Source organism: Cervus canadensis, chromosome 9 (genome assembly GCF_019320065.1).
Source record: "Cervus canadensis isolate Bull #8, Minnesota chromosome 9, ASM1932006v1, whole genome shotgun sequence".
Taxonomy (NCBI): domain Eukaryota; kingdom Metazoa; phylum Chordata; class Mammalia; order Artiodactyla; family Cervidae; genus Cervus; species Cervus canadensis.
In genome coordinates, this window is record NC_057394.1 from 18,782,309 (window position 1) to 18,808,794 (window position 26,486).

Here is a 26,486-nt window from a genome sequence, read left to right on the forward strand (position 1 = left end):
TATGCTTATGAAACTTTTCTTATTTAAACAGTATTTGTTAAAATATGTAAGTGTCTATTAAACAGTATTTATTAAAATGTGTAGCATTCATTTTTATGACCTTTTCCTGATCTGTCTGCTGTTAGGGCATCAGAGCCTGCTTAGCTCAAATTAACTGGGAAACATGGTCTGGCCCCTGCATGGAAGAGACCCATGTAACCCTAAGAAATTCAACACAAATAGAAAATGCAGATGAACAGGGGAAGAAATTTAGATCTTTTTTATTATGAATTTTATCTGTATATGGGATACCATAGCAGGCAGAAATTAAAAAGACAGGCTTGGAGTCAAAATGAATGCATTCTCTGACTTTGAGCAAATTACTAAACCTTGTTGTGCTTTTTAAACAGGAATCTCTTATTCAGATTTGATATGAGAATGAAATTATATAATGCCAGTAAAATACTGGAGAGGTGGCAAACCATGGCAAGCCTTATGAATTATCTATTATTGGTAACTTGGAGAGTGAGGTAATCACCTCCACTCACTTGGTAGTCAACTGGATCTAGGAAATGGTGGGGTTTCTTCAGTGATATGAGAAAATTTGCCATGTGCACTAGGAATAAAGCGGTTATCTTAGTTTTCACATTTTTTGAATGGCTTTTTACACAAAGCCATTAGCATTTTTCAGAAATCTTTACTTTTTTTTCCTTTCTCTGCTGTGTTTATATACTTAGTTAACAATTTATTTAGATGCCACTGTGTTTTTATCAGAAACAGCTGCTGTCCAGAGACAGCATCCATTCAGAGGTGCTCATCAGATTTCCCTTCCACAGGTGGTAGCAACAGGGTCCTCAGTCTTAGTCATCTTGATGTCCTAACCAGGCTGCTTGCTCCAAGGAGGCTGACCTTGGGGTGGACACAGTTGAATTTCCTGGGATTCGCAAGTTTGAAAATTCTTTTTTCCTTAATGTCAACTACCAATTCATACTGTGTAGAATAGAAAATGTCATTCATTTTGATTCATAAGTGCACCACTTTTTCCCTTGGTCTCCCGTAAATGCTTAGCAGTTTTCTAACAGTTAAGTCTTCACACAAAAGCTTGAAAGAGAGAGAAGATATGGAATAAGAAACGTTACGTCTCCAAAAAAAATGTTGGCTTGCCTCCATTTCCTTAAGGTTATCAGTCTTGGGAAGGCCTATCGTTGGAAATACAGAGAGGACAGAAATTGTAGTAGGCATGAGGTTTAGTCGTCATATTATTGGAAATGTGCCTCTTTAAACAAAATAGACCTCACATTTGATATTCTCTGTGGCCAGAGAAAAAGCCACAGTCATCATTCCATTTAGGAAATGTTCTGCAAGTACTCTGATAGGTAGTATGAAGCAGTTCCTGTCTTTACAATGCATTTTCTCACAGGGTCCGGCTTCATGAGGTTCTTACGATTCTTTGGGCCCGTTAATCTATTAACACACTATACACCCCCCTCCTGGTTCCTTGCATCTAGAACACAATGAAGGAAGTTAGAATTTATAAATGTTATATATGAAATGGTAAGCATTTAAACATTATCTCGTTTAATTCCCATCACCATGTTTTTATGTTGTTGGTATATCGCAGTTTCTGCTCAGACCAAGAGTATTGGAATGTCTTACTCTTCCTGGTAGTATTTGAGAAGGTTAGTCCCTAACTCTGTCTGAGATGGCATGATACCCGGGTAATGGATTTTGCTTTCCAGGTATAGAATCACTCCTCATTGTCCACAATGGACCATATTCTCTCAGGTGAAAAACTGGATCAAATAATTGTTTGAAATGGACACTTTGAATCCTTAGCATTATGACAGAAAGTTGGCTGTAGGTTTGGGGGAAGATTAAATTTATCACAGTGACCCCCACCCAGACTCCCCCTGGCTCTGTTATTTTGGTTTGCATTCGACATCAAGTTGATGTTTCTCTTCATCTATAAAATGAGATAATGCTGTTACTCAGTAGGGTTACTGTGATGAGTAATGAGTTAATACTTGTGACGCTTTGAATATACAGACCTATGTGCAGGCAGCACTCATAAACAGTCACTATGGACAGAAAACCAAGAAAGAATTCCAATTTTCAAAGGTCAATATTTGAATGTCTCTTTCTTTTCTGAACTCAGAATTTGTAACCAACCATTTCTTTATCCCTCCATGAATAGCTGAGGCTTCTGGTTTCCTCATCTGTGGTAGGAAGACAGCTGAGTGTCTCATGATAGTTTCTGTTTTCTGAGCCTCAGATATTCTCATCTTTTCCAAATGGTACTGTCTGAGCTTTAGGGCTACTTAGTCGATCAAAAGAACTTATGCCTAGAAACTTCGCACTTGGCCCAGTGTTTCACACACGGTAAGTGTACAGTAAACACCACGAGCACCACCTTTTCCCAACATATCCTTTGAGGAAAAGGAGTTTAATCCTAACAAAACAACCCATTAAATTTTACTTTTTAGGAGAATGCTGGATAAATAGGCCCCTGTATCTATATTTTCTCTTTCAGACATTTCTACAAGTGATTGGTGTGGTGGGTGTGGCAGTGGCGGTGATTCCTTGGATTGCCATACCCCTGGTTCCCCTTGGCATCGTTTTCTTTGTTCTCCGGCGATATTTCTTAGAAACATCGCGAGATGTCAAACGCCTGGAATCTACAAGTGAGTACCAGGGCTCTCAGGTTGGGATGTCAGTGTAGACTGACTTCCATTTATGATAATTAACTAGAACCCTGAAATCCTGTAGATTCTGTCTTGGAATTTCTCACCAAGTCTACATTTGGTAATTGCATGTTAGAGGCCTTATGAGTCAATGTGGCCCTCCACTACCTGGAGCTGGCAGTGTTAGTTGCAGCTTTGCATTATAACGCAAAGAGGACAAATGTGAGCACCATGAGGATAGGGAACGATTTTGTCTTGCTCATCACATTCCTAACATAGACCAGCCACTCAGTAAAAGGAAAATATTGCATCATTTTTCTAAAAAGGAAAATAACTGCATCATGTTAGAAGTAATAATCTTTTTTCAGGAGATGCACAGGTAACAAAGTGATATCCTGCTGATATTAATACAACACAGGTTATCACTCATCCCTGACAGAGGTCACAGGTTACAGTCTACCTATGGAAAAAAAAAAAACAACAGCTTACAGCCTTGTTCACAATGGGAATGAGAACCGTATGGGGTCCTCACTGCCCAGCAGCCTACAGGCCACCTGTTCCCTGATGGGCAGGAGCCTGACCCTGGTGCTTGTGGTCACTGGGCTCTTAGAGAAGATGGCAGGAAACAAATGGCCAGTCGTCTGCCACCAGGCCCAAACCTACATGAAGTCACTCAAAAGAGAATGGCCACTGAGGCCACTGTCAGATTCTACAAGGGTGATGTGATGTCACATGCCACAGTGACCTCCAGATTCCTCGGGTATCCAGCAGGGCAGTTATAAGAACATCCATCAGTTTCCCAGAGTGGAAGATGCCTTAATTGCATGGGTCATGTGGTCACAAGGGCGGTATAGTACCAGATTCTCTGTGACCCGCCCAGAGACCTGGTGCAGGTGCAGGGATGATGCCGAGAGACGGCAGACTATCCGCTTACTTCAGTTATCTCACCCCTGTCCTGTGCCAGCCCTTAAGTTTCTAATCTTATGGTGGTGACAACAGAAAGCTCATCAAAATTCAGTGCGGTGAGTACTCTTATGGAGAATTAAGTTTAAAAATGATAATCAAAAATTAGTGAATTATAAGTTCTTACCTGGAGGGATGTCAGGGAAGAACAGGGTGGGAGGCAAGACAGATTGAGGGGGAGCTTGATTGGTCAAAGATGACTTTGAAGGGAATCTCTTATATGCGGGTTGTGAAAGTGAATCTTGGGATGAGGAGTTTTGAGGGTCACAGTAGGTACTTTGCCAGGCAGTTGCCAAGAAGCCCTGGGTGTGCCCCTTGGGAAGATGAATGACCGGCCGAGCACAGGAAGCAGTTGGTTTCCTCGCATCCAGCCTCCCTGACTTTCTCTGTCGTGTGTCTGTCTCTGCTTCCCCAGCACGGAGCCCAGTGTTTTCCCACCTGTCGTCTTCTCTCCAAGGCCTCTGGACCATCCGGGCACACAAAGCTGAACAGAGGTTTCAGGAACTGTTCGACGCACACCAGGACTTGCACTCAGGTCTGTGGAATTCTGGACATGATTTCAAAGGATGGGATGTGCTGCCTTCTGAGGCCTGACCTCCCTCTCAGGAGGCCTTGCCGGCCCACACCTCTCTCTATGCCGCCCTGCGTCTCCCTCTGTAAACCTGCCCCCCCCCTTCTCCTCAGCACCCCGTGTGTGCTCCCCTCTTCCCCTGCACAGCCCTGCTTTTCCTCCTCTTACTGCCTTGCATTGTCCAATTGTCACCACATACTATGGCTTTGGCCCTTTAAGAAGGGTGTCAACAAACTTAAAAAAAAACACACGTAGTCTCTGTTGCAACTCCTCAGCTTTGCTATTATAGCACTAAGGCAGGCAGAAAGAATACATCATCAAATGACTGTGACAATCTCCCAATAAAACTTTATTTAAAAAAGCAAACTGTGTCCATTCTTGGCCCATAGGCTGTTAGTTTGCCAACTCTTTTCAGAGCATGTTGTAGTTGGTCATTCGTGTCCGACTCTCTGACCCCATGGACTGCAGCACGGCAGGCTTCCCTGTCCTCCCAGAGTTTGCTCAAATTCATGTCCTTTGCAGTGATGCTATCGAAGCATCTCATCCTTTTAGAGAATTAAGGAAAATAATTTCTCTATCAGATATGGCACCCAGAATTTCCTCCACATTAATAAAATCCTGGTCCAACTGATATAATGACATTTCGAAAGCCACATGCAGATCTGTTATCTGATGGTCCTTCAAATACTGGCTCCTAGGAATTAACAAACACTATGTGGGGCCCTGTAGTAAGTGCAGACAGTGCTGGGAACAGTGCAGGGTATTTCTGTGCCAGCATAGACTTGGGAATAGTCAACTTTGTGAGAGGATAAGCCTCACTTGGAGCCCAGTACCATGAGACACACAACGATGAGACCATTTTTGTATGTTAATTATTAGGATCATATTTCTCTTTATAACCTGTGGCTTGAAGTTGCCAGTGCCTGCTTCCCACAAGACTCCTGGAGTGATTCCTATATTCCCATACATTGTCATGTCAAAACCTAGCTTGTTGCAATCCTCAAGGTGTGCTTGAGCCTATAACTGCTTTCCTAACTTGTGTAGAAATCTTCTGTAGTTCACCTGCGCAGAAGACCCCATCCCAATTCAAAGCAGCCTACATAATATCTCTACTTATTCATTCTGCTTATTTCTGTCCTCAAATCCAGAGGCTTGGTTCTTGTTTCTGACGACGTCCCGATGGTTCGCTGTGCGTCTGGATGCCATCTGTGCTGTGTTTGTCATTGTTGTTGCCTTTGGGTCCCTGATTCTGGCAAAAAGTAAGTGCATCACTGTTTATAGTATGATTACAGTTACAGCTTCATTTGCAGTTATTAACTTACCTCTTTGCCCTTTTGTCTAATATACCGTTTCGTTCTAATGAATTGTGTTAAAGTGTTTGCACATGTGATCCTGCAGCACGGCCCCTGTAAAGGAGTCATTTGTGTTTTGATGAGACTTTTGGTGAGACTTCTTGATGTGTTCTTTGGTCCCTTTAATCTGTCTTCAGTGGGATGAAGTCAGCCTAGCAACTGACCTTCTGAACATTACTGATAGCATTTACAAGTTTGCTGTTAAGCTTTTTGTCCAGCTTGTGACTTTAGGACTGCTCGGATCTCTTGGTTATCGATGCCTGGTGTACTGTGGTGAGAAACATTCTCTGTAGGAAAGAACACCATCCTCACTGCGGTGTGGATACCAGATGAGCAGGTGGTGTTGGTGTGCATGGCATGCATTCACCATCCCTATTGTGAATTACTATTCCATAGTAACAGCTCTGAATCATTGGGTTTAATAATGGAACAACAAGAGCAGTATTTTAGATTTAAAAGCACTGGCTCTTAGAACCAATTGACTTGTTTTTCGTGGTTTCCAACTGTGGCTGCCTTGCACGTAAAAAGTGAAATCACATGATGATCCTTGAAACCATAGTGACGAAAGTCTGCATGATGACGTGTTTCCTTCCCTACATCATAACTGTCAAGAGTATGTCAACCCTGTCAGGATTAATAAGCTCTTTTAATAGTTTTCTGTGTTCATAGTGGTTGTTTTTTTTCTTCTTGTTTTGTTTTTTTTTTACTTTTCTTTCTCGGTCTCTATCAACAGTTAGTAAAAGTATAACTAAGTATATACTATATATAAATACTATATATATATATAACTAAGTATATAACTAAGTATATACTATCTATGTGCCAGTGATTTAAATATTATCGAGAAGTCTAGGCACAGTGACAGGAGCCCAGCTCAGGGTTAACAGTGGGACTGAAATGTTTCCTTTCTTCTTCCTCATTTAGCTTTGGACGCTGGGCAGGTTGGCCTGGCCCTGTCCTATGCCCTCATGCTCATGGGGATGTTCCAGTGGTGCGTCAGGCAAAGTGCTGAAGTTGAAAATATGGTGATGTTACCTTTTAGCCTTTTCCTTAACGTTAAATGACACAAAGGCAATTATTATGTTAAAAAACCCTCTTTTACATCATAGCTAACAGGGTTTGTTAGATCCTTCCAGCATCTGTTTAACATTTATTTAAAATAAAATATATACATCTTTTCTCAGTCTTATGTATGCCACGTCAGCTGGTTTTATATTCATCACAAGCTGTCTTCAAATTTAATACATGCCTCTGTAGGAGGGAGTTTCTGACATCCTGCAGAAGATACAGCTTATTTCTTAGAGGCTTGTTTACATTTGTTACATAATAGTTTAAGAATTTAGTATTGAGGTTTATTTGCTCAATTAATTTAATTATTCCCCACCATCCCCATTTTAGAATGTCTCCTTGTATGTGTTGAATGCCTGAACTTACTGAGGCCCTTCTTTTGGAAAGTACTATCAAAGGTATCGAGTTATATTTGTTTAGGAGGCCTTAGTCAATATGTAAATTGCTTCCGTTTTGAATATTTTCATTTTCTCCTAAAGAGAGAAAAATGATGAAACTGAATTTTGTCTATTTCACTCTCTAATAGAGTAGAAAGTAGCTAATTATTAAAATGAAATGTAGTGACCATCCAGTTCTATTCATCTATAACAGATGATCCCTCTATAGCAAAGTATTAATAATGATTTCTGTCCATACATACTATTTTCATTGACAAGGTTTTCTATTTTAAAAAGCGTATATATGAAAATTGGATATCTTAGAGTATTCAATCTATCTAGGTCATTTAGTCTTGATATAATGTTGAACATGGTAGCCATAATAAATGTGTATGCTCTTTAAACTAGTACTTCTGTCTTTTGTAGAGGGAGTACCTCTGTTTTTTGTAGATGCTAAGACCTGAGGTATTCTTAACTATAGAAATGCACATATAAAGATACAAAAGAAGTTTCATTCATAATCTGACATCCATTAATGAGACCCTCTGTTCCTGTGTTTCAGATGATTTCAGTGGAAAGGGTGATTGAGTATACAGATCTGGAAAAAGAAGCACCCTGGGAATACGAGAAACGCCCGCTGCCGTCCTGGCCCCATGAAGGCGTGATCATCTTTGACAATGTGAACTTCTCATACAGCCTAGATGGGCCTCTGGTATTGAAGCACCTGACTGCGCTCATTAAGTCAAAAGAAAAGGTCTGTTTCAGCCACTTCCTTCTTGAACAGTTTACCTGTGAACATTTAGACCCACACCTGCTGTTGGCTTGATGAGCGGTGTGTCAGTCAGAACCAGGGCAGGCTCTTGGAAGAGGCTTAAGTGAGAGTGGACTTGGTGGTAGGAACCTCTTCCCTGCCTACCTTGTGCCCCACCTGCCCCTCTAGCTTCAAGTTCTGGTGTTCACATACTCCCTGCACTCGGGTCATCTGTAGGTTCTCCCGAAGCTTGGTGTCCTCCCAGCTCCCCCTGCACATGCTGTCCTCTACCTCAGAGACCCTTCCCCTCGTCACCTGGCCGGTGAATGGCTCCTCATTTTCTGAGCTGACTCTAGTGTGTCTGCTTCTGTAAGACACTCAGTTCTTCCTCAGTGTCTCATGTCTAAAGAAAATGACAGGTGACTGGATTAAAAAGTGTGGTATATCTTCACAATTAAACATTATTCAGCCTGAAAAAGGAAGAAAATTTCCGATCTAAGGACATCAGGTTAATGATGTAAGGCAGACATGAAAGGCACCAGCACTGTAGCATTCCGCTTACTTGAGCTTTCCTAGAGTAGTCAGATCCATAAGAAAGAAAATTGGATGGTAGTTGCATGACCTGAGCAAGGGGAATTGGTTTTTGTTGTATAATGTATACAGAGTTTCAGTTTTACAAGGGGGAAAATATTCATGAGGGACATCAAAGTGTCCACCTAAAAATGGCTAAGTTGGTTAGTGTTTCGGCTGTACTTTACCACAGTTAATTGATGGCATCTTTGACATACTTTGTAATTTGGGGTCTGTATCTCACAGATCCCTAATGCTTCTTAAAGATCAGAGAGCATCTTATTTTCATCTCTGTTCCCCCGCAAAATTGTATTTTTTAGGGCACACAGAGTGTGCTGAGAGACTCCCCGCTGGGAAAGTGAATGAGTAACACATAGTTGTGAACAACCAGTAACCAAAACACACACACAGCACAACTGCGTAAATAACCTATTACCTACCATGTTAAATAGTTGGTATTTAACTGCTCTTTAAAACTCTTCCCACCACAGACCCATCTAGTGGATTGGAGCTGTAATTTAATGAATGATACCCTTGTGACGCTAAAGAGTATTCAATTTAACGCCCAAATGATATGCAGGGAGAAGCTTCAGTTAGTCACACAGCAAAAGCTGGCTGGTAGATTGGGAAGGAAGTGAGGTTTGCTTGCTTGCAGACATTGTGTCCACCATATTTCTTGTTGTATACGTAATTCTGTTAATTTACCCATCTCAAATTCGCCAAAAGCCATAAAGTATGAATTATCTAAGAAGCTGAAATACAGCTTAGGAACATAAGCTACGTGCATTCTTCCATCTTAAAATCCCCAAATCATAGATCTATCCAAGCTTCTAAAATGTATGTAAGAAAATTGAGTCTGGAGAGTGAATTAAAAACTGCAATAATGTGACTTTTGGTCTGTGTCTCAGTCCACTGTCAATATCACCGTTAGCTTCATTTCTGTGTTTGGAGATGACACTCAGGCAGTGTGTTCATGAAGTCATTTCACTCCACCTGTGTACATCTCAGGTTTCCCCTCCTGCTCACCTGTCCCAGCCCCCGTCACTCCAGGACACCCCCTTAGTGTTTGATTTGATTGAGAGCTGGGAGTGGGGGGGACGTGGGAGTGAGCCAGCCTAGCACAACTGGGGCTTTAATTCTCTTTCTCTCATTTTCTCTGCTGTCGCGATTCCCAGAAGTAAATGGGAAAAATTAATAGGTATTACGCTGGTTTCTAATTCATAGAAGAAATAGCAAGTAAAAATAAAGAACCAAAATGAGGTAAATAGCACTGTAGACTTTCTGAGTAGATTCTGAACACAGGCTGCATTTTTCATTTAGATGATTTTGTGGTTGATTTGATCATTTTAGAAAGTACTGGGCCATTTTAAAGCGTTTTCCAGCTCTAGAGGTAGATTGATTTTGGTTTGTTATTTTTTTCTCGCTCGGATCTATTACTTGGATAATACATTTTTACAGATGCTTACTAGACCTTGCTATAACGTGCAAAAATATTAGTTTCCTACCTTTTCTCCTTTTTACATAATATATCCTCAGCAAACCCTCCCCTCACTCCCAGATTGTCCCGGCTTTCTAATTCCTTGCAACTGTGTTGCCAGGGCCAGCAGCACCTACACCACCTGGGAGCCTCTCAGAAATTCAGAGTCTCAGGCCCGAAGAGACCTCTTTTCTCAGCATTGCATTTGAGCAAGACCTCTGTAAAGGTTTTCTCTGAATGTCTTTGGTTTCAGGAATGTAAACCTCAGTGACACTGGTGGCACTCTCCATGGGCAATTCATCAAACCCATTGGTGTCCTGGGAAAGACTTGCAGATGATAGTTTTGATAAGTGAATGGTAGAGATAGCCTGGTCTGGGTTTTCTTTGAGTTGTTCTATTCTTACCTATCCTCACTAGAGTGTAGAAATTGCATTCCTATAGCCCTGAGCAGCTCTCAGTGTCCCTGCCATATCTTGGCCATTTACCCAGTCTACAAATATCCCAGTTTACACAGATGCATCAGTTTCAGTATAGCTGATATTAATAGCATGGGCTTCCCTGGTGACTCAGTAAAGAACCTGCCTGCAATGCAGGAGACCCAGGTTCGATTGCTGGATTGGGAAAATCCCCTGGAGAAAGAAATGGCAATCTATTCCAGTATTCTTGCCTGTAGAATCCCATGGTCGGAGGAGTCTGGCAGGCTCCAGAGTGTCAGAAACAACTGAAGTGACTTAGCACACATGAAAGCATATCATATATCCCACCAGGAAATTTGTAGTTGGCCACCTAATTGGTAAAAAAAGACCAACTTCTGCATACATGTTTGAATTTGGACAACTAACCAGTTTTTACAATAAAATTTTACTGCTGGTCTGCATTTTACGTGCATTATATTGAATCTTTGATCTTATTGTTAATGCACTTAATTTCTCTGCTTAGATTTTAATAACTTGGCTGATACTTGACACATATCTTCCGAGGGTTTAATTATAAGTATTAATTGGTTTGTAAATTGTCTTTTGATGTGCTGAGATGAAAGGTGCCATATAAATAGAAAGTGTTGTTTGTGTTGTTGTTTTTGTTGACCTCATTATGTGTGTTTTGTCTACTGGTTACTGCCTTTTAAGACACTGAGACTTGCATTTTAAAATTTTAAGATGTTTCAAGACAAATCATTAGGTATTTATTATCTGGAAGTGATTTAGTTTGTCTACCAAAGAATACTTCCTCTTAACTGAAAGTAATCTGGAACTCTGAATATTTGTTTGTATGTAAGACTTCTGACATGGCTTGTTGACGTATCTGCAAAATTGCTCACATGATTCTCAATGTTCAAATATCAAAACACTAGGAATATGACTAATGTAAAAGTTGAATTCTGATGGAACACTTGGAAAGCTTCTGACTTTTTACTTCTTGTGGCCTGATTCTGTTCTTCGAACAAGGGGTCTTAACCATGGCACATTTGTCAATGTCTATCATTTTTGGTTTACACCACCTGACACATGGCTTCTGTCATCGAATGGGTAGACTCCATGGCTACTGGTAGCCATCCTACAATTCTCAGGACAGCCTCCCTTCTCCAGCAAAGAATTACCTGACCCCAAATCTCAACAGTGCCACAGTTGAGGGACTTGAGAGACTATGCTTAGTAGACCTTTTAAAATTCATCTTCAACAACTAGGGCTTTTCCTAGGTTTGTTGCATATCCCTTAATCCCTCCTGGATCTCTTTACAGATTGGCATTGTGGGAAGAACAGGAGCTGGAAAAAGTTCTCTCATTGCTGCCCTTTTTAGAATGTCGGAGCCCGAAGGTAAAATCTGGATTGATAAGATCTTGACAACTGAAATTGGTCTTCATGATTTAAGGAAGAAAATGTCAATTATACCTCAGGTATGCACATCAGAGCATTCTCACGTGTTCTTTTTATACACCATCTAAGTTTAATTTCTTTTGATTTCTTGTTTTTTAGTTGTATGAAAGTGTTGATTGTACTCCCCAGTAGAGTGTATTTTTAAGTACAGGTATTTTCACAGCTAGTTTGTCAGCTATCAGGTTTTTTTTTTAGCTATCAGGTTTTTTGTGTTGTTAGTTTCTTTCTTTTGTGTGTGTGTGATTTAATAACCTTTCCAGATAAGATTTCTGGATTTAAGCTTCAAGTACTACTATTTTGCCCACTGATAACCACTTAATTCTGAGAACACAATTATAAATGGTTTGTTTAACATGTGAAAGGTTTCTGTCGGGAAAAACAGGCATCTTAAGTGTCTTAATGATGGAATTTTGCTATAGGAAATAAGCTGCATCTTTAGAGTTGAAGGCTTTCTGTGAAAGTGTAGGACATTGAGAATTGCCATGTGAATAGCTGGACAGGGCAGAGTTTTGGAAATGGTTTTAACCAGGCATGCAGTACAGAATAGTGAGGAAAAGCACAGGACATGGAATTCCATCTTCTCTCCCTTACAAGGGAGTTAACAGTCCTAACTCCTTGAGCTGCTGTGAGGACTAAATAGGTCAGTGCGTGTGGATCGATTCACATAGGCCCAGGACATGGCTTCTGTGATGGTGGAACATTGAATTAACCATCTCTTCCTGGTTTCTGATTCTTCCTTTTTTTTTTAAACTTCTTAAATATGTATGATTTTTAAGAAGTGCTTGATTATTTGCCGAGTAGAGCTCTTATGTTTCATCCACTTAAAATAATGCTGATGATAATGTTTATTGAGCAGTTGCCATCCTCCATGTATATAGCCAAGGACAACATAGATCCTGTGCCTTCATCTTTAATCCTGCCCTCTGCTATGATAAACTTGCTGGTTTTCTTTTTTTATCTTTGGTGTTTTAAAAAAATTCTGTACCATCATCTGACCATCAAGGAACCTGAGAAAAATAGATACCTTTAAGAGAACCATAGAAAGGAGAGAATAAGAGCCAGGCAAATGTGCTTCCTGGAATGCGGGTATAATGAGCTCTGAAATGTGATTAGGAAGCATGTAGAACATGGCACCCAAGGAAGGAGAACATGGACTTGTGTCTTATCACTATACAACTGTTGCTCCCTACCCCTATCCTCTAAAATACCTGGAATTAGTATAAGTAATTTTGGAATCAAGATATTCTTTCTAGACCACAGTGTAATGCCACACCTCATACCTCTAAAGATGTCAACTATTTTTAAGAAGAAAAAGAACCAAGTGTTCACAGGAGTGTGCAGACATTAGAATCCTTGTGCATTGCTGGTGTGTGTGCGTGCTAAGTCACTTCAGTCACGTCCAATTCTGTGCGATGCTATGGAGTATAGCCTGCCAGGCTTCTCTGTTCATGGATTCTGGACAGGAATACTGGAGTGGGTTGCCATGCCCTCCTCCAAGGGAGCTTCCCAACCCAGAGATCGAACCTGCATCTCTTAAGTCTCCTGCATTGGAAGGTGGATTCTTACCTGAAGTACTTAGAGCAGTCGGTTCTTGGTGGCTGACTTGGTGATTAATGTAGAAAATAAATGTTTCTAGATTCCTACTTTTAAGTTTTGATTTTACCCATCTCTGAAATGGGCCAAGTGAGATTAGTTCGAAGACATAATGGGTGTGTCTGTAAAGTACTTTTAAGTCCTTGGATAAAAGGATTGAGAAACGTGCCCTGTATTACTTTTAATGCTTCTTAATAAGAAAAGGTTGTATGCTTGTGTACATAAAAGAACTCTATAAATAAAGAAATAACGTTAGATGATTCTTGGCTCTGCCAGTAATGTTTTGGAAGCACATCTGAGCAAAGACTAAACATCCCTTGACATCACCACGTTTTGGTTCTGTTCCATCAGTTTCCACCCTACGTTTGAGCGTGCTCTGTGTACACACTCCAGGGAGCGTGCTTACAAAACAGTGCTAAGCTTTGTATCCATGTAGATAATGATCACTAACCATTGTAAACACAAAACTTTATTTTTTCACTCTCTATGTCTTTGTTTCTGAGGCGCAATGCTATTTGATAAAAGAGAATGTTTGTGTAAAGTGTCCCAGGAGATTATTCACGAGGCAGCCAATGATAGAGCATAGACTGAGAGTCAACATGAGCCACCTTTTAATTCCTTTTCTGTCTCATATAATGACTGTAGGGCCTTGAGGAAGTCACTTGTCTGGAGGTCCAGCGTCCTGGTCCTTGAACCAGGTCTAGGAACTAATGTGACACAGATTTGTTGTGAGATATGACTACGGACTTTCCTGGTGGTTCAGTGGCTAAGACTCTGCTCGCAGTGCAGGGGGCTCAGGTTCAATCCCCATTCAGGAAACTAGGTTCCACATGCCATAACAAAGACCAGGTGCAGCCAAACAAATAAACAGATGCTTTTTAAAAATATGCGGGGTTCCCTGGTGGCTCAGATAGTAAAGAATCTTCCAGCAATGTGGGAGACCTGCGTTCAATCCCTGGGTTGGAAAGATCCCCTGGAGAAGGAAATGGCTACCCACCCAAGTGTCCTTGCCTGGAGAATCGTGTGGACAGAGGAGCCTGATGGGCTACAATTCATGGGGTCGCAGAGAGTTCGACATGACTGAGTGACTAACACTAAAAATGTAACTTAGGTTAGAAAATGTTTGCGGCCCATGGCTGATTCGTGGGACCAGTCAGCCAATAGTAATTATAAGTATTCTTAAGAATGAAGGCACTAACCTTTCAGGTGTTATTTCTAAAAGACTAACACATTTTGGAAAGGCTTTGTTCTTTAATTTCTTTTCATATTTTTGTAGTCCTTGGTTTTCATTACTTTTATCGCCTATAATGTAAACCACATTGTTTATAGAAATTTAAAGAGTAAAGCAAAATTAAAAAACAACGCAGTAGAGTTGTAGGGAAAAGCATAACTGAAAAATCTATGTAACGTCTTTTCTCCAAGGTGCGAGAGGGAAGAATATCACTTTTTCTCTTGGTTTCTGGCCCCCGTCCCACCAGGTTCTTTCCTGACCATCACCCTGTACCCCAGTCATACTTTGCAGTCCCCCACGAAGACCTCTGGCATTTTTCTTAACTCTTTCCACATTTTTGACAGCTGTCTTGCTCTCCTTGAAGACATGGCTTGTGCCTCTCATTTCTGTTGCTCTAGTTTTCATTGCAGCCCCTAACAAATTACACAGTATTAATAATAATAATTCCTAACACTTGTGGAATTCTTAACACATGTTGGCCTCTTTCCCTACCGTCTCCTCCTTAATCCTCACAATTCTCTTGTTATCCTTATCTGACAGATTTGATTACTGAGGCACTATGAGCTTAACCCACTTAGCAAGTAAGCAGCAGAGCCTGAATTTCATATGTATTTTACGGTGATTCCCAACTCCAGAGCCTGAGCAGCTGATCACCCTGTGAGGACTTTAACACCCTGTTGACTGTCTTCCACAGTAGAACTGCTTCATATCATGATTTCATGTCCACACTCACACACACACACACAAATTTTAAAAAAAATTATTACTCTCTACACTGCTTTTTACTCTCCATTCTTCTGATTAGCTTTGCTCTTCTTTTAAATGGACTTTAAAACCATCTAGGATATCCATTCTGTTCCAGCTAATATAAAAGATAAAATGACAGTCACAAGGCACAAAATTGACTTTCTGATCCATTGACTGAGCTTGCAGTTGGATAGATCCCGCCCCTCCTTGTCCCCTGTTGGGCTGGGCTCCTGGTCAGTGTTAGCATCATTGTTGTTCCAACTTCTCACATCAGCCTTGCAACGTTAGCCCCATTTGCCAGTAAGGAAACTGAGTCTTGGGAAGATTAATAAGTTACCCCAGTCTAATCGCTAATATGAGCCTCTTTGGATGATTCTCTGCACCTGGAGAAAATGGCACAAGGAAATTTATGGCACAAGGGAAATGTTTTCTGTTGAAGAGGGATTCCATGTGAATTCAGTGTTTATTAGCCCAGAGGTCGGCACAGATCAGCAGCCATCATCTTAATTATGATTAGAGTCATTTCTTATATTTAATAGTTTTTCTCTCTATCAAAGCAAAAGCTTGGTATTTTTTAAACAACCCCCTCTGCTCATTTGGTATTTCTGTTCCTTGCGTTTTCGTCAGTAAGTTGAAGAAAGTGAACCAGAGCTGTCTCTTTGACTTCTCCATGATTACCTGGTTTTCTTTACCTTTTTATCTTGTTGAGAATAAAACTGAAATCGAAAAGTTGGATATGCTGTTACTAGTAAAGAAATACAACTGGATTCTAGCCTAAGGTAGTCGGCCCTTTGTTTCTGACACTGAAGTCTTCTTGGAACTGCTCCCTGGAGCCCCTGAAAGAGAACTTTACGTGACTTAAATTCTTCCTTTGTTGTCAAACATTGTCTATTCTTCTGAATATGGATGATGATTAGTTCATTCAGAGGCTACAGGATCTTAAAAAAAAAATGAGGGTACCAAAATTTAAAGTGACTTCAGGTGCTTCTCTTATTCTTGAAACAGGGAGATGAGTTTACACTTATGAAAAGTCCTCAGACTAAAAAGGAGAACAGGGCTTTAGGATACCAGGAAACAGCAGCAGTAGATACTTTTTTTAAAAAATTGAAGTACAGTTGATTTATGGAGCTTCCCTGGTGGCTCAGTGGTAAAGAATCTGCCTGCCAGTGTAGGAGATGCAGGTTCAATCCCTAGGTTTCAAAGATCCCCTGGAGGGGGAGATGACAACCCACTCCAGTATTCTTGCCTAGAGAATTCCATGGACATGGTAGCCTGGCAAGTTACAGTCTGTGGGGTCCTGAAAGAGTCAGACACGATTTAGTGACTAAGCCACAACAGTTGTTACTTTACAGTGTTGTGTTAATTTCTTAATAGTAGCTACTCATGATATTCCTAGTTTGGGTCTGAAATTATTGTGCTTTATTTGCCTTGTTTGTAACCATTTGTATACTTTTTGTCTTGGTCCCGGGTCATTGTAAGCATCAGAAGGTTAGTGGGTAGGATTTCTTTGTAGGATAACAGGAGTCTTTTCTTCCAGCAGCCTATACTAAAAGGTCCCTTAAGACTGCCCGTTCTTTAGTCTTTCGGTTGTGTCGAGGGATTATCAATTTACCAAACTAAAAGCTGTGATTCAGCATGGCCATTTTTGGGTCACACAGCTAATATGAACTCATATTCATAACAAAGGAGAAAGTTACTATTGAATATGGCACAAAGGATTACATCCAACTTTAAACCTTGATGAGAAACAGATTGGAAACCAATGCTCCATTTAAAATACTATGTTGTACAAGAGTGTTCTTCAACAGTACTGTGCCAGCTACTTTTTATTAGGTTTAATTCTGTGCCTTCAGAAAAAAGATTCTTAGCCTAATAAATTTAGTGTATATTTACATGAAGCTTGTAGGTCCTGCCATAAATCTCTACACTGAAGTGTTCTGCCTGCAGAACAATTTTACAACACTTATTTATATGATTATTAACTTTGTTGGTTATAAGTGGTTACTTCAATAATAATATCTGTGAGAAATGATCATTACTCTGACCCTTGTCTGCCCTCGGAGTATGTGTCTACCGTGAGCACTGTTGTTACCTTTTGAAGATAATATAATGGTTTCGTATTTGGCAAGTGGATGAAAGTAGAGTGAGTAGAAACTAAAATGAACGCCACACATAAAATGCATTGACATATTAAAACAGACACTGTTCACAAATTGCCTGCTGTCTTTATAGCTTTTCATTCCTTTTCATTCCACAAGTTTTGATTGAAATTTTACTGATTTTGAAATATATTTTTGACATGTCATAGCAAAGAGAAATATTCTTACATATAAAACAATTGTCTTTCATCCATTGCTGCTAAATAAACAATAGATGCTGCTAAGTATATCCTCTGAGAGTGACAGTAAAGACTTAGGTGAACACCCTTATAGCATTGTGAGATGGTTAATTTCTTTTCTTTTTGGGACTATCAACAGTGGATTGGTGATAATTAGCAGGATCTCCCTAAGGCCTATAGAGTGTCTGAGGGCTCCATTTAACACTTAGCATAAATCAACTACAGGCCTTGGTCGAGGATTCAGAAGTGAAGGATCCTTCTTTCTGCAAAGAATCTCGTTTTAGTCCCCTAGTCTTTGGAGAGACTCATTCACTTCAACAAGATTTCCAAAGAGAAGTTGCTGAAGGAAGTAACAATGGAGTGAGGCCCTTATTATGAAATCTGTGATCAGTGGGGTCCCCGTTCCTGTTCTCTTGAACCACCCAAACCACCATTCCCAAACGTGTTTATCCTGTGGGACCTTTTATTGCTCAAGGAAGGAGGGAAAGTCTGTCTTTTTTTAAAAAGTAGTATTTATTTATTCTATTTGGCTGTGCCGTGGCTTTGTTGCAGCACATAGGATCCTTAGTTGCAGCATGTGAGACTATTTCCCTGACCAGGGATTGAACCCTGGCCGCGCCCCCCCCCGCATTGGAAGCACCCAGTCTTGGCCACTGGACCACCAGGCACATCCAAAAAGTCTTTGTCTTTCAAAACCAATTTATTCCATAGATTAGCTTAAGTAATGACTCTAGAGTATAATATGAAAAGCAGGTAACACTTCATCAAAACAAACACCTCTTGGGACTGCCCTGGTGGGCCCAGGGTTAAGAATCTGCCTTATAATGCAGGGGACGTGGTTTTAATCTGCCGTTTAGTAACTAGAATCCCACATGGTGTGGAGCACCTAAGCCCCCCTGCCACATGACACAATGAAGGTCCCGTAACCTTGTTATTAATGATTATAATGAATGTTGGGGTTTTTAGAATTTAAATTATTTTCTGTAAGCATTTGTGTAAGAGGAAAATAGTTTACAGAAATAACGTTTCCTATTTTGGGGTATATAGGAACCTGTTTTATTCACTGGAACAATGAGGAAGAATCTGGATCCCTTCAGTGAGCATTCAGATGAGGAACTGTGGAATGCCTTAGAAGAGGTAATTTATGGAATGTAATTAACGTGTTAACATCAGTTCCTATGTGTGTACGTTTGTAGCATTGCAGGTAATTAATGGCAGCCAATCAGTTTAACAGACTTTGTTTACCTCCTAGGAGAACATTGATGACATTGGTGCGCTTAAAATGTGTGTATTGATGATAATGAAAACCAGCAGTATAATGCCTCACACTTTATGGCTTTCTCCTTAGAACCCAAAGCAGCTAGATAAAACATGGTTTTGTCCTTAGCAGAGCACTGAACTAGAAGGTAACATTAGGGGTTCAAATTCTACCAGTGACCTAGTGAATTAATATCCTAAGTACCCTGCCGTATGCTACTAGAGATCAGTGGAGAAATAACTCCAGAATGAATGAAGAGACGGAGCCAAAGCAAAAACAACACCCAGTTGTGGATGGAACTGGTGATAGAAGCAAGGTCCGATGCTATTAAGAGCAATATTGCATAGGAACCTGGAATGTTAGGTCCATGAATCAAGATAAATTGGAAGTGGTCAAACAGGAGATGGCAAGAGTGAACGTCAACATTTTAGGAATCAGCGAACTAAGGTGGACTGGAATAGGTGAATTTAACTCAGATGACCTTTATATCTACTACTGTGGGCAAGAATCCCTTAGAAGAAATGGAGTAGCCATCATAGTCAAACAAAGAGTCCGAAATGCAGTAGTTGGATGAATGTCTCCAAGGCAAACCATTCAATATCACAGTAATATCCAAGTCTATGCCCCAGCCAGTAATGCTGAAGAAGCTGAAGTTGAACAGTTCTATGAAGACCTACAAGGTCTTCTAGAACTAACACCCAAAAAAGATGTCCTTTTCTTTATAGGAGACTGGAATGCAAAAGTAGGAAGTCAAGAAGCACCTGGAGTAACAGGCAAATTTGGCCTTGGAGGACAGAATGAAGTAGGGCAAAGGCTGATTGATAGAGTTTTGCCAATAGAACGCACTGGTCATAGCAAACACCCTCCTCCAACAACACAAGAGAAGACTCTACACATGGACATCACCAGATGGCCAACACCGAAATCAGATTGATTATATTCTTTGCAGCCGGAGGTGGAGAAGCCTATACAGTCAGCAGAAACAAGACCAGGAGCTGACTGTGACTTAGATCATGAACTCCTCATTGCCAAATTCAGAATGAAATTGAGGAAAGTAGGGAAAACCACTAGACCATTCAGGTATGACCTAAATCAAATCCCTTACGATTATACAGTAGAAGTGAGAAATAGATTTAAGGGACTAGACCTGATAGAGTGCGTGATGAACTCTGGACGGAGGTTCGTGACATTGTACAGGAGACAGGGATCAACACCATCCCCAAGGAAAAGGAATGTAAAAAAGCAAAATAGCTGTCTGAGGAGGCCTTACAAATAGCTGAGAAAAGAAGAGAATGCAGAGTTCCAGAAAATAGCAAGGAGAGATAAGAAAGCCTTCCTCAGGAACCCGGCGCTTAGAGACAGGCACCGTCCAGGTTTAGCCGCCATGTCCCTGCAGGCTGATTTTGACAAGGCGCCCAAAGACGTGAAGAAGCTGAAAACCAGGCCAGATGATGAGGAACTAAAAGAGATCTATGGACTGTACAAACAGTCTGTAACTGGAGACATAGATATTGAGTGTCCAGCACTGTTAGATCTAAAAGGAAAGGCTAAGTGGGAAGCCTGGAACCTTCAAAAAGGATTATCAAAGGAAGATGCCATGAGTGCCTATATTTCTAAAGCAAGAGAGCTAATAGAAAAATACGGAATCTAGAATTCAGCCCGTGAGAGAATTTTCCTTTTGAAGCCTTCATAATGGTATCGTGACCTAATACTTAGGGGAGAAATGCACTGTAACTCTTGATGGATCATCAGTATTTTTGCTAGTAACATGACTTGTCATTCTGAATTAGAGGTATGCTGAAACTACATGTTTAATAAAATTTTACTTGCTAAAACAAAAAAAAAAAAAAAAAAAAGCCTTCCTCAGTGATCAGTGCAAAGAAATAGAGGAAAGCAATAGAATAGGAAAGACTAGAGATCTCTTCAAGAAGTGTTCAAGGGAACATTTCATGCAAAGATGGGCTTAATAAAGGACAGAAATGGTATGGACCTAACAGAAGCAGAAGATATTAAGAAGAGGTGGCAAGAATACACAGAGGAACTGTACAAAAAAGATCTTCACGACCCAGATAATCACGATGGTGCGATCACTCACCTAGAGCCAGACATCCTGGAATGTGAAGTCAAGTGAGCCTTAGGAAGCATCACAATGAACAAAGCTACTGGATGTGATAGAATTCCAGTTGGGCTATTTCAAGTCCTGAAAGATGATGCTGTGAAAGTGCTGCACTCAATATGCCAGCAAATTTGGAAAACTCAGCAGTGGCCACAGGACTGGAGAAGGTGAGTTTTCATTCCAATCCCAAAGAAAGGCAATGCCAAAGAATGCTCAAACTACTGTACAATTGCACTCATCTCACACGCTAGTAAAGTAATGCTCAAAATTCTGCAAGCCAGGCTTCAGCAATTCATGAACCGTGAACTTCCAGATGTTCAAGCTGGTTTTAGAAAAGGCAGAGGAACCAGAGATCAAATTGCTAACATCTGCTGGATCATCAAAAAAGCAAGAGAGTTCCAGAAAAACATCTATTTCTGCTTTATTGACTATGCCAAAGCCTTTGACTATGTGGATCACAACAGACTCTGGAAAATTCTGAAGGAGGTGAGAATACCAGACCACCTGACCTGCCTCCTGAGAAATCTGTATGCAGATCAAGAAACAACAGTTAGAACTGGACATGGAACACAGACTGGTTCCAAATAGGAAAAGGAGTACATCAAGGCTTATTTAACTTATTTACCCTGCTTATTTAACTTATATACAGAGTACATCATGAGAAACACTGGGCTGGAAGAAGCACAAGCTGGAATCAAGATTGCTGGGAGAAATATCAATAACCTCAGATATGCAGATGACACCACCCTGATGACAGAAAGTGAAGAAGAACTAAAGAGCCTCTTGATGAAAGGAGAGTGAAAAAGTTGGCTTAAAACGCAACATTTGGAAAACTAAGATCATGGCATCTGGTCCCATCACTTCATGGGAAATAGATGGGGAAACAGTGAAAACAGTGTCAGACTTTATTTTGGGGGGCTCCAAAATCACTGCAGATGGTGACTGCAGCCATGAAATTAAAAGATGCTTACTCCTTGGAAGGGAAGTTATGGCCAGCCTAGACAGCATATTAAAAAGCAGAGACATTACTTTGCCAACAAAGGTCCATCTAGTCAAGTCTATGGTTTTTCCAGTAGTCATGTATGGATGTGAGAGTTGGACTATAAAGATAGCTGAGCGCCGAAGAATTGATGCTTTTGAACTGTGGTGTTGGAGAAGACTCTTGAGAGTCCCTTGGATTGCACGGAGATCCAACCAGTCCATCCTAAAGGAGATCAGTCCTGAGTGTTCATTGGAAGGACTGATGCTGAAGCTGAAACTCCAATACTTTGGTCACCTGATACGAAGAACTGACTCATTTGAAAAGACTCTGATGCTGGGAAAGATTGAAGGCAGGAGGAGATAGGGATGACAGAGGATGAGGTTGGATGGCTTCACCGACTCAATGGACTCAATGGAAATGAGTTTGAGTAAACTCTGGGAGTTGGTGATGGACAGGGAGGCCTGGCATGCTGCAGTCCATGGGGTCACAGAGTCAGACTGAGCGACTGAACTGAACCCTGCAACATTCATTTTATTCCTCTGTTCTCAGGTAACATCTACTCAGTGTAGGCAATAGTAGTTTTTCATTATTAACTGAAAGATAAATGAAATCATGGTAATAAAATGCTGTGAAGTTTCAGAAAACTTTTCAGAATGGTAAATTACACATTTGGATTGTGATAATAATTATTTATTGGCAGTCATGTCATTTTAATGCTGCATTGTGAATACAGGTAACAGAAGAAGCCTGGTGCTTTTGCTCAGTTTTTATATGGATAGGTTCATTTCTAGAGGATTTTCTATTATTTGTGTTTGACTTTCCACCACTTCCTTGAATTTCCTTACCCTTGCATGAAAAAGATTTTGACTGTTAAAAGTGCTACTGGTTTGTATATTTTAATACTAATTATTTTGTATCTTTGCCCTAGTTCTAAAATTGATTCTAAACTACTTATGGCAAAAACTCTAGGTTTCTAAACCATACAAAGGTTCTTAATTCCTCATGTGATCTAGCCTCAGTCTTTTGCTTTTAAAAAGTAAGTGCTTAAGAAAGACTTACTGAATAATTGCTTGATCACTTCATTTCAGAAAAGTGTGGCTTATTTCCTTTAAAAAATCATGTTTTTGTCATTGTTGTACAAATCCCACTGACCAGTTACTCACATTGTTGTTTTGAATTTGTACCTTTTGTCATTTAGTGTCCCTCTTCCAAGCTCTGAAATCTGCAATTTATACAGATGGGTTTGTACTCTGAGCAGTTTGATTCTGAGATGCCACAGTTTCCTGCCAGTAATTCTAGTTTCTGAAAGCAGATTATCTTTGGCAGTCAGTTTTTTTTTTTCTTTTTAATTTTGTAATACTGATTAATCATAACAATAGATTAAACACTCTCCACTCCCATAGGCTGGGGAAATAAAATGTTATGTTGTGTCTTGTGTTTCACAAGGTTTCATTCACTATGAAACTTTCATGACATTGAAGTTAGACAGCCTTGAGTCGCCTAGTAGTATAGTGTGAAACTTGGGAAAGAAACCCCTTGAATAGGCTTAAGGGTTACAGCTGTACAGTTAGTCATTGTTTGAATTTTTTTTTTTTTATTTTGATACCTTCCAAAATGAATTCTTCATACGATTATGTCTTTAGAGAACCATACTTCCTGCACGAATTAAAAAAAGTTTTTCTCTCTGTTGAGTACTGACCCCATTGCAGAATGTAATTTGGGAAATTTGAGTCAGCTCTAAAGATCCTTTTAGATCACACTGGGAGAAATAGCTTCATTTTCTGAGAGACTTTCTGAACTAATCCCTAGGTGAGGTTTCCAGTAGGTGTCCTGTGGCAGGGATGGGTCACTGAGACCTTTCTGTCCTTCACTGACTCCTCTGTCTTCCTTGCTGATATGAAGGAGCTCTCCCCATCACGTGGCTGTACACGTAACATGTGTAAGAAGTCCTGATGACCTCAGAGCACTAATGTCTAAGAAGCTTGTCCCCTTTAGTTCCTTTAGGAAATGCCCTTCTTCCTTCTGTATCCACAGGTGCAATTGAAGGAAGCCATCGAAGATCTTCCTGGTAAAATGGATACTGAATTAGCAGAATCCGGATCAAACTTTAGTGTTGGACAGAGACAACTGGTGTGCCTTGCCAGGGCTATCCTCAGGAAAAATCGGATATTGATTATTGACGAAGCCACGGCCAATGTGGATCCAAGGTACAATTTCCCGTGAAATTGAAATGTGAAATTTAAATGTGGTAAAAGTGAAAAAAAATTAATGTTGCTGAGAAATGTTCTAAGTGCTCTCTTTTGTCCACATTTATCTCTTGATCACATTAATTTTAGGAAACAGAGAAACCAAAACATGTGTTAATGTCATTATGAGGCGTCCTAAGAGAGCTTGCTTTCTAATCCAGCTCCTGATCGTTTCAGGAAATTTCTAAGGAAGACTATTTTACATTGTTTTATAAAGTCTTTTAAAGAGACTTTTTTCTACTCAGTTTTTGATGAGCAAGATTATGTCTTAAAATATTGATTTTTAAAAGTCTTATGAAAATATTATGTGGTAATTTTTTCTGAAGTCTGCTCTTTCTGTCTTTACTGAATAATAAATTCAACTTCTTTGTTTGTAGAACTGATGAGTTAATACAAAAAAAAATCCGTGAGAAATTTGCCCACTGCACTGTGCTAACCATAGCACACAGATTGAATACTATTATTGATAGCGACAAGATAATGGTAAGACACTCTTCTGTGTTATTTCAGTTATTTCCATTTATGTTCCATTTTTCAATGTATCTTTCCATGTAAAACATGATAGTAATGTCCAGTTAGTTAGTTTTTCCTCTTATTCTTGACAGTAACTCTGTATGGACCCACACTTTTAGAAGGTGCTATTAAATAATATATCTAGTAATTTCACATTTTCATATTAAAAGTTTGTTTGAATTGTTATTTTTCATTAAGATGAAAAACCAGAAAAATAATTCAAATGCTAGGCAAGGCTTCAAATTTCAGTGTTCAAGAACACAATCATTTCCCCTGTGTCGCAGATTTTTTTCCTGGATTTTTAGATTCCCTTAATCATAAAATTAGCCTTTCATTTAGACTGCCTAGAAGTTGTCAGGATAGGTTGGAGAATTTCTCAGCTTTTGGAATATTCACAAGATTTCCTGAGGGGAGTCTTTGAGAAGAAAAGGCCTAGTGAGTAAAAGGAAGCATTTCAACAAAAGGCATTTAATTTATGAAATTTTATAGGAATTGGAGGCATGGAAAAATAAAAGATACACTGTGCTAATTGTGTTAGCTAGCATCTATCTAGGTTAGACCTCCAGACATTGCTCTCATAATTTTGCCCTCTCTTTCTAAAATTGGTAGCTTAGGCTAAGGTGGTAGCAGTGGAAATGATGAGATGGTTGGATTTGGGATCGAGAAGGACATGGAGCCAAGTGGACTGTGTGATGGATTGAACGGGGCATCTGAGGAAAGAGAAAGGCGTTGATGCTGGTGTCTGGGTGTGGAGACTGAGCATGTGGCTGAATGGGGAAGACAGAGGGAGAAGGGAAACACAAGGGTTCTCTTTGAAGCCTCTCACCTTTGCAATGACTGGACTTGTTTCCTGTGGTTGACCATGCCCTTCACTGTGGAAATCCCCTTCCCACTCCTGTGTTGGGTGACCTTCAGCTTAGGGCTCCCTGGTTGGGTCATCAGTGATGTGACGGGGAGGTCCCACGGGCAAATGTAAACTTGGCCACTTGTTTACATCTTGGTCTGAGCTGGTTGCAGTTGCTGACTCTTCTGGTAGGAACGGCAGGATTAGACCTCATGGAACCTAAGAGATGTCCATACTGCAGCTTCAGAGGTGGGGAATTGTCCTCTGTGTTCCACCCACCCCAGATTTAAACCTTGTGTTTTGTTCTAGAACTTCTGATTACCAGTCAGCTTTTCAATTTGGCAAAAAAAGAAACACCATGAATAATGTTCTTTCTCAAAGCTTTAATTTTTGAGACAGTTTTTTTCTTGTGTGATTTGATGTTGTAGTTTTTACAAATTGATGGTCTGTGGTAACCCTAAGTCGAGAAAGTCTATCGAGTCTATCGAGTTTTCCAATTGCATGTGCTTATTTCTCCAGGTCTCTGTGTCACCTTTTGGTGACTCTCAGCACTATTTCATATTCACTACTCTTCACTATCATTTGTTATGGTGATCTGTGATCACTGATCTTTGATGTTATTAGTCTCTCTTCCTGAAGGCCCCGATGATGGTTAGCAGGTTTTTGGCAATGAAATATTTTTAAATTAAGGCAGACTTAATGCTGTTGCAGAGTTGCTAGGCTACAGTGTAGTGTGAACATAACTTCTATACACCCTGGGAAACCAGAATATTAGAATGCCTCACTTTATCATGATACTCACATCTTCATGGTGCTCTAGAAATGAACCCCATAATTCTCTGAGGGATGCCCCCACCTGTATCCTTTGCAGAAAGTATTCCTTTCCAGAAAGTGTTTCTAAAGCTTTAATGTGGACATAAAGCCAAGTCAATCTGCTACAAAGCCCAGTGCTCCA

General features: G+C 40.2%; 2 protein-coding genes across 4 annotated transcripts in view; both read left to right on the forward strand.

Annotated features, from left to right (window-relative positions):
- ABCC4 (ATP binding cassette subfamily C member 4) overlaps positions 1-26,486 on the forward strand; it is a 210,803-nt gene that overhangs the window by 151,579 nt on the left and 32,738 nt on the right. For 2 of the 3 annotated variants that reach the window (XM_043477571.1, XM_043477572.1), the window contains 9 exons: positions 2,510-2,660; positions 4,039-4,158; positions 5,343-5,453; positions 6,471-6,571; positions 7,554-7,745; positions 11,528-11,683; positions 18,620-18,709; positions 23,963-24,135; positions 24,552-24,657. In XM_043477571.1, the coding sequence (XP_043333506.1) occupies positions 2,510-2,660; positions 4,039-4,158; positions 5,343-5,453; positions 6,471-6,571; positions 7,554-7,745; positions 11,528-11,683; positions 18,620-18,709; positions 23,963-24,135; positions 24,552-24,657 (1,200 nt within the window). Of the gene's footprint in view, positions 1-2,509; positions 2,661-4,038; positions 4,159-5,342; positions 5,454-6,470; positions 6,572-7,553; positions 7,746-11,527; positions 11,684-18,619; positions 18,710-23,962; positions 24,136-24,551; positions 24,784-26,486 lie in introns of those variants that run through there. The other variant, XM_043477570.1, reaches the window with a different exon arrangement.
- Positions 20,172-20,666, forward strand: LOC122447143 (acyl-CoA-binding domain-containing protein 7). The gene has a single exon (XM_043477575.1). It carries the CDS (start codon positions 20,215-20,217, stop codon positions 20,479-20,481), a length of 267 nt encoding a protein of 88 aa, XP_043333510.1. The 5' UTR covers positions 20,172-20,214; the 3' UTR covers positions 20,482-20,666.